At 43.7% G+C, this 8,983-nt stretch overlaps 1 protein-coding gene across 1 annotated transcript in view; it reads right to left on the reverse strand.

Annotated features, from left to right (window-relative positions):
- The window catches only part of RNF150 (ring finger protein 150), a 214,447-nt gene extending 206,253 nt beyond the window's left edge, over nucleotides 1–8,194 (reverse strand). The window contains exon 1 of the mRNA XM_032805294.2: nucleotides 7,340–8,194. Within this exon, the coding sequence (XP_032661185.1) occupies nucleotides 7,340–7,799 (460 nt within the window). The 5' untranslated portion in view covers nucleotides 7,800–8,194. The remainder of the gene's footprint in view (nucleotides 1–7,339) is intronic.
- Nucleotides 8,195–8,983: the final 789 nt, after the last annotated feature.

Consider the following 8,983-nt stretch of genomic DNA (forward strand, 5'->3'; position numbering starts at 1 on the left):
CCTTCACATAATATAAGAACTAGGGGTCACCAAATGAAATTAATGGGCAGCAGGTTGAAAACAAATAAAAGGAAGTAGTTCTTCACCCAACGCACAGTCAACCTGTGGAACTCCTTACCTGAGGAGGTTGTGAAGGCTGGGACTATAACAGTGTTTAAAAGAGAACTACATAAATTCATGGTGGTTAAGTCCATAAATGGCTATTAGCCAGAACAGGTAAGGAATGGTGTCCCTAGCCTCTGTTCATCAGAGGATGGAGATGGATGGCAGGAGAGAGAGATCACCTGATCATTACCTGTTAGGTTCACTCCCTCTGGGGCACCTGGCATTGGCCACTGTTGGTAGATAGATACTGGGCTAGATGGACCTTTGGTCTGACCCGGTACGGCTGTTCTTAGTAGGGACATCACTTAACTGGCATGCAGGAATGATATTTGCTCCAAAGATACACGTGATTTTTTTTTTTGGACAGGCATCAGAGACTGTGGCTGAAGTTGGCTGAAAATTTGGCCCTACACACAGTATACATTATTATATGTGCAGAATATATTTTACTTTGCTGGTTTAAGCACAGCCTTCATAGGAGTTAAACATAGTTTGCGTATTTGATTCTGTTTTTTTAAATAATAAATACAAATAACCTTCTCTTCAGCATTCACTGCAGCTAAAGACAAGACAATTCTGTTTATAGTAAGAAGACTGAGAATTTCAAATATTTAGTCCAGGCTTTTAACTACAGTATTCAGAAAAATATTTACAAAACTTCTTTGAAGTATGGTATACCCAGCCATGGTTTTCCCTGTTAGTATGCTAATAATAGTGCAAAAGGTATTTCTGTATATACTGTAATCCAAATACTACTTTTGTTCTACAGATCATGTATGTGAATTCTAATGTGCATATCTGCACAAGCCCTAAAATTTAGTTTTAATACAATACAGGATCATAGGTGGAAGCAGGAGAAAGTGTATTACTAGTCCAAAATAACTCTACCTGTATGTTCTAAAACATGTTAAAAGAAATAGTTGGGTACAGACCTTGATAGAGTATGGGACAGAAGCACTGTTGCTTCCAAAGAGTGGTCTAGAAAAAGTGACTCCAAAACAGAAGATCAGAGATTACATCTTGCCTCCATTGAAGTTACTGCCAGTTTTGCTACTGACTTCAACAGAACAAGGATTTCACCCCAGGTTCTTAATGAAAATAATCAAAATACTCTGCTTTTATTATAAGACAGAATATTTTTGACAATCATTACTAACACGACAGCTATTTAAAAAATCCAAAACACACTTCCCTCTTATTGAGAGCTGGATGTCGCTTTCCACTTACAATATGCCACTAAAAATTAGTGATGACATGTACCATAAATGCAGAATACAGTGGAATTCAGACTACTTGACTCATGTACTGTATATGTGCTGTTCATAACAATTACAACATTCTAAATAAATGTGGTGATTGGATCAAAATTTGTGAGGCATTCAGATGCAATATCACAATGTTGATGGCACTAGAGAACCCATTTGACATTTGTTCAATACTGTAAATTATGCTGATTTCAACTGAATTTTATTCATACTAGGTATATAATATGAATTATGTATACAGACTGCCATATATTATTATTATATTTTATTAAAATTATGCACAGCAGCTAGCTACTTTTCAAACCTAACCAACTGCTATTTCGTTTTAAATGAGGGGCAGGGCAGACACTCAAAGGCCTAGTTGACATTATGGATTGCCATCCTGGAAAAATCTCTTTTAATTAACACATTTTTTTCATACAAGTTCATTATTTAGAAGTGATAAAAGCTTCTGAACCTAGCAGAAATTCTAGACGTTTTGCTCTCCCATAATTTAAAAAAAAATGTAAATGAAAAGTAAGCACATTCCAGTTAATAGTTTCTATACTGTACTTCAGACCAATATAAAATTAAAATACAATAAAATATTCATAATTTACAATGCAAATACTGAGAGTCTCACTAGCACCAGTACCAACATTTTTTCAAGAAAGTTTGTATTTCCGCAAGTAAATATGAAAAAGCTACCTTGTTTCTCTGAGGTTTGGTTTATGGACATGTAGCCAATGACCCAAGAACATATAAATGAAATTCAAATTACATTTTAATACAGGTTAAAAATCTTGAGATTTACACATCAAAAGGTACTAAAAGCTCATCACCACCTGTGTCTTTCAGATTCTAGAAATGGGCACAAAACAAAACCCCAAAGCTACATTCCGATCAGAATTTGTAGCTCAACCTAGTTGTTAAGGGCCAAACAAACCTAAACACTCCTTAGGTCTGGGAAAGTTCAGATTTGGATGCAAATTTTGAACACGTAAGTTCAAGATGGTTTGAATTTAGGGTTTTGGTTTGGCCCTTTATAAGCTCTATGAAGTTTGGGTCTGGGATTTTGAATCCCTCTTTTTTAAAAACAAGTACCAAATTTTAAGGGTAAATTAAAAAGAGATCATGTAGGTTTGCATGAGTATTACCAATTTTGTGAATACACAGAGGACTTCACTCTCCAGGACTATCAATTTGGCACTTTTCATAACTATATTTACTTGAAAAATATAAGAAATATAAGAACAAGCAATAGCATTAACCTGATACCTTTTGCTAAAATATATACCTGACTTTCACTAAACAGCCTTTTAAGTTTTGTCCCTCATTTCTAAGTATCAGCCACATATCAGAAAATAAAAAATCCTCAGCAAGTCTTTCTGCACATTTCACAGGAATTAAAGTTGCCATGCCTGTGGTGTTCACTTGGTGCCTGATCCAAAGCCTACTGATGTCAGTGGGAAGACATCCACTGACTTCAATGTGACTTCATTGAGCTTTGGATCAGGCCTGTGACAGTGACGATTTCAATACTGAGTTTTAATTGAATGTAAATCCAAACTTTTGTTTGGAGCAATAGGGCACTAAAAAACTTTCACATACAAGTCTCAGGGTTTGTGGAATAGCTCCATGATAGGCTCTGGTTTCATATTCAACACCTGTTTTCTTTCAAAGCACCTCTCTTACACACCAGAATGACCTTAACAACTATGAGTTCAAATCTGTTAGAAACTGCAAAAAGATATCAGAGAGAACTATTATCTTGAATTACAGAAGAGAATGCAGGCACAGTAGACACACATTTTAGTCACTCAGTGGAAGAGGACATCAGTATGCGCAGGCAGCAGCACATGCTTTTCATGTCAACAGTTTAGAGGAAGAAAAGATAGAGAGTTTCGGGTGGGGAGAAAGAGCTGAGAGATAATAGGGTAAAATAGATGGGAGAAGAGGAAGTGATGTGGAGTTGGGAGAAGGGGAAATAAGAGACAGTGGAATGGAGAATAGATAGGAAGAAATGTGTATGTGAGAGAGAGTAAGGCAGGAGAGAAGCAGCACGAAAAACTGATGATAGCAGAGGAAATGAGATAGAAAACAAGGGGGGTGGAAAGAAGCTAAAAACAGTCTGGAGAAGAGAATGTTTTAAGAAACCAAAGCTCGCTCTTAGAAGCATTTTCTTGTTAGTGAGGGACAAGAACCACTACATTATACAGCAGGAAATGGTAAAACTCTAAGGAAAGTCAGAATTCACTTGACCTTACATATAAAAACTGAAAAGAACAAGCGTAAAATAAAGTACAAAAAAAACTGGTGTCATATTTCTTTTGACTTTTAAATTACTTCCAGGTTGCATTTCAAAACCATCTATTTCCACATTTTTCCATGGTGGAACCTTTTCATTTTCCCACTATGGGAGTTTAGTGTTTGCAACACACACAGCAGATGTGGCTGGCCTGGAAGCCCAATTCAACCTTGCCCAGCACCTTGTGTCATCATTGACACCAGAATACAGTGAGTGTAAAATGCTAACAAGTCAAATTGGTAGCAGTTATGATTTTATGCTCTTTTTACACTCACTTTGCCTTGGTATTAATGATTACACCAGATGCAGGGTACGGATAAATCAGTCCCTGGGTTTCCACTAATTCCTCAAATATCAGCTAGGCAGGACCTAGGAGATAGCAAAATATCCCTACAACTATGTTTAATTATTTTTCTTCTATTTTAATAGGCCTGGGCCTAAAATACATCTGTGTTTCAATTGTGCAGAGGACAGCGTTTTCCTAAGATAAGAGTGTGAACTGTTTTTCAGCATCACAAAACTAAAACGTTCATTGCTTTTTGAGAAAATGTGAAAAAACAAGTTTTGAATTTAATTTGAAAAATAAATTAGCTTCAAGGCCTCAATGGTCTCTGACTGATCATAGTTTATAAGAATGTTCTTTAAAAGTTTCGTTTCATTTCAGCGTATGGGATGGCAGAATCACACGGCTGGGTATTCCTGATTAAGAAAGTAGCATTTCTAATGGAAACCAATGCAGTGCTTGAAAAGGAGTTTCTGAATAAGCTGCAAAGGTGCCAGGTAACACTAAAGAAGCTGTCCCCATGTTACTTGATACAGTATTAGTATTTTTCTGAAAGCAAAGGGCACAAACAGTAATAAATAATCTTTGTTTCATTCCTTTTGGACTTTACTCTTTAAATTGTTCGAAGATTTTTTTTACTTCCACTGTTTCCAAATAAACCACTATTTGCATAGGAAAACAGCTTAGTACATTCTTCAAAAACAGGCTAGCCATTAATTGATCCAACATGTTGGCAGTTTTAAGGAAACTTATTAGACAACAAATGGCGTATCTTATTTTGTGTTGAAATATCCTGAGCATGACTTTCTATATGTCAAGCTCCTATTATGCTGCCTGCTAAATAATCTTCAATACTTAAAGTAATAGGGAGTAGAATCTAAACAGAAACTAAACCATATGCAGTTCATTGAGAACAGTTTTAAGACTATTAGGAGCTCCAATTTTAAAGCCACAAAAAGTCCTAAGCAATATCAAGATTTAAAAAAATTCTCCTCTCACCCCTATGGGTGGTATGTGTCTTCCTCAACCCCAGGTCTTCTACCAGAGGCCTGGGAGTTTGAGGGTTCTGCGCAGTATCTTAGCTGTTCCTAGCACTGCACTCTTCTGGACCGAGAGCTCTGATGTTGTTCCTGGGATCTGTTGGAGCCACTCACCCAGCTTAGGAGTCACAGCCCCGAGTGCTCCTACCACCACTGGGACCACTTTGGCCTTCACTTTCCACATCCTCTCTTGTTCCTGTTTCAGGCCCTGGTACTTCTCCAGCTTCTCATATTCCTTCTTCCTGATGTTGCTGTCACTTGGCACTGCTATTTCTATCACCAAAACCACTGTCTTCTGGTCTTGTCTATTACTACGATGTCTGGTTGAGCAGTACCTGCCTGTTTGTTTTATATATATATATATATATATATATATATAAAACAATCAAGTGACACAACAGTGGCTGGCTTGTGTACGGGACATCTGCACAGCGTATGGGCTAGACCCTCCCAAAGACCAGATGGGAGATTCCAAGAGGTTGTGGAATAGCAGGGCTAGATTCTGTGGGACTTCCAGATCAGACGGACAGGCAGGTACTGGCCATCAACCAGACTCGTGTAATAGACAAGGACGGAGACAGCGGTGGTGATAATATAGCGTGCCAAGTGACAGCAACATCAGGAAGAAAATATGAGAAGCTGGAGAAGTACCAGGGCCTGAAAGAGGAACTAGAGAGGATGTGGAAATGAAGGCCAAGAGTGGTCCCAGTGGTGGTAGGAGCCCTCGGGCTGTGACTCCTAAGCTGGTGGTGAGTGGCTCCAACAGATCGCAGGAACACACTCAGAGCTCTCTGTCCAGAAGAGTGCAGTGCTAGGAACAGCTAAGATACTGCGCAGAACCCTCAAACTCCCAGGCCTCTGGTAGAGGACCCGAGGTTGAGGAAGACACATACCACCCATAGGGGTGAGAGGGGAATTTTTTTTTTTTTTATATATAAACATCTTCCTCTGACCCAGTCCACCCATCTCAAAAGCATATGAATTTGCTCCAGTAAACAGTTAATCTCTTCATAAAAGACTGAGTGCAAGATGTTAAAAATGTTCTAATAGCTGCACTATTATGTTAGTAATTACCTTCATCCATCCTGGCTAGCTTATTGCAAAACGTAAAAATGTAATTAAAATATCCATGCTTTGTAACCTAATCATGTTCCAATTTACGCCCCCCCCCTTACCACTGAACTGGCATGACAGAGCTGGGTATGATCAGTTACTGGATGCAAACCAGAGATTCCGCTAATACATGGCGTTTTAGTCTGCATGGTATATGTTCTTGGCACAAGAGACTAGTGGCCCCTGGCAGAAGACTTTGTCCCTAAAAATAAATCTGATCAGCTGATCTTTAAAACAACAATTTCAAAACAAACATTTTTATAAAAAAAAAGTTTTCATTATATAAACAAACTCAGTGTTTGTTTTGGCTTTGCTGTTATTTCTGATGGCTATGTTTGTGTTCACTCTCTCATGGCACAATTTGATTAATTCTTTTGAGTACTGAACACCCATCTCCAGGCATCAAAGGCACACATGGGAAGGATGAGAAACCATAATTTGAGCCAAATGTCTCCACCTGTATTTCATAAAATCAGATACTCCACAGTGTTTGGTCCCACAGATGAAAATAATTGCAAAAATGATGATAGACCCTGTATTCTCTACTTTGCTGAACCTCTTAGTAATTAAGAAACAATGTTATCCTTCACATCTTGAAGAGCTCAATCTCACTCACAGCCCCCACCTGACATGGGCCACGGGATCTTAATGATCCAACAAAACGCTTACAGCTGCCTAACTGCCCCCTAAAGGGACCACAGGTCCCACAAAATCCACAAAAGTGGCCAAAACTTCACAGCTTTTGAACTTTTCCACTAGACTGAATGTTATTATTTAAAGGTCTTGGCAACCTGTCAATTTCTCTCCATGGCAGCAGTCAGAAGAGTATTTACAATCTGTAAAGGTGCCCAGAAAAACACTGATCTTCTGTGCACAAATGAAACAGCTAACTCCTGGCAAGGATAACCGATACACAAACTGACCAAGAGGGGCCATCCAGCCCACCCCAGCTATCAGCTCAGCCCAGATATTTGGGAAGAGAATGTCCCCCACTTCCCCATCTTCACGAAGCATCTGACTCCTACGCTGGCGTCTGGCGAGCGAAGCTGGCTGTAACACCACAAGCAGGCTGCCTAGGTACCAGCAGGCACGGTCCCCATTAACGAGCGAGGGAAAGGAAGGGGTCAAACTGGCCTTCAAAGCGCCGGCCTGGGGTGCAACGTACCCCGCCAGCAGGGATTTCTGCAGGCGGACCGTAGGGGCTCCAAGCGAGGAGACAGCCCCTCTCCTCTCCCGCCCCGCTCACCTGCGTGCGGCATGGTGATGGTCTCGTTGGCGCTGCTGGAGCCCACGTTGAAGATCACCACGGCCGAGGCGTTCTGGGCGGCGGCGTGCCGGATCTTATCCTTGTACGTGCAGTTGCCCTTCGGGATCAGCGCGACCCAGCTCTTGCCATGGCCCGGGGCGGCGAAGCGGGCGTGGGGGTCGCAGGCCAGCCGGTCGTGGGCGGAGACGGTCATCACCACCTGGCCCCGGGCATCCTGCTTGGGCGAGTGCTCCCCGTAGCGCCCGCACTCGCTCTTCTCGCTGCGCAGCTCCGGGCCGCCGGCCACCGGCTCGGCGTAGGTGATGTTCACGAAGGCCGTGTACCACTCCTCTTTCTCGGCCACCGTGAAGTCCAGGCAGAGCAGATGCACGAAGCAGAAGGAGAGCAGCCATGTTGAGAGGGCCAGGCTGCGGCACGCCTGGATCAGAGACATTGCCATCTTCTTCGGCCTCCCCCCTCGCCTCCGGCCCGGCTGCGCGCCTGGCTGCGTGTGCGAGCGGGCACCGGAGCCTGCTCTGTGCTAGGCGGCGGCGGCGGCTGCTCCCGCTGCTGGGATCCGGCCGGGGAGGGGGGTGGGAGCTGGCTGGGTCACCTCAGCTGTAATGCATTTCACGGGGGGCTTTGCCGTGCTTCTGAGCGCTTTGCTCCGTAGCTCTCGCCCCCTTGTCTCCCTTTCTACCCCTCCCCCTCGGGCTCCTTCCTGGCTTTGCGGGCGCTTCCCTTTCCCTTCAGGGGAAGGGGGTGGTTGCACACACTGCACGGGAGCTTCGGGGACCCCCTCCAAAAGGGCGCTCCGGCTGGCTGAGAAGGAGGCGTTCTTGCTATAAGGCAGCCGCGGGGGGCTGCTGCTCGCCCTCACCCGCTCCACCCCCTCGCCGGGTAGCTGTGCAGGCGGCTCGCCAGAGGAGATGCTGGCTCTGGGGGAGCGGGGGGTAGGGGAGAGCGTGCAGGAGGGCCTTTGGTGTGATGTCAAGAGCTCTTGCGGCTGTGCTTTAATGGTGTTCAGCCTTGGGTGGACAGCAGCGCCACCTGCTCGGAGACAGGCGGGACAGCAGCAGCACCAGCCTGTGAGCTGGTGGAGGGGACTCTAGAGCAGTGACTTTCAGCCTGTGGTCTGTGGACGGACCCCCGCTGCGGGCAAACGACTATGGCTAAGCCAGGGTCTGTGAAAGGTTGTTACCAGCACCGCTCCAGGGTTTTTGCCACCCCAAACAGCAAAAAAGGGGCGGGGGAAGGGGCGATTGTGATCTGCAGCAGTACCGCCACCGCTTCAGTCTTTAGCAGGGCAGCAACTTGGCCGCTGGTCCTTCGCTTGGTGAGGGAATGAGGGACCTGCCCTGAATTGCTGCTGAAGATCCAGATGTGCTGCCCCGCCGTTGGCTTTCCCAAGCCCCTGCTTGCTGGGTTGGTGCCTGGAGCCAGTCCTGCTTGCTACCCAAGAGCAGGGGTTCTCAAACTGGGGATCATGAGCCCTCATTGAGTCACAAGGTTATTACATAGGAGATCACAAGCTCTCAGCCTCCACCCCACTTTGGCTCCGGCATTTATAATGGTGTTGAATATATAAAAACATGTTTTTATATATTTATAAAGGGGGAGGGGTCATACTCAGAGGCTTTCTAT

This window comes from Chelonoidis abingdonii, chromosome 5, assembly GCF_003597395.2.
Source record: "Chelonoidis abingdonii isolate Lonesome George chromosome 5, CheloAbing_2.0, whole genome shotgun sequence".
In the NCBI taxonomy this organism is placed as follows: domain Eukaryota; kingdom Metazoa; phylum Chordata; order Testudines; family Testudinidae; genus Chelonoidis; species Chelonoidis abingdonii.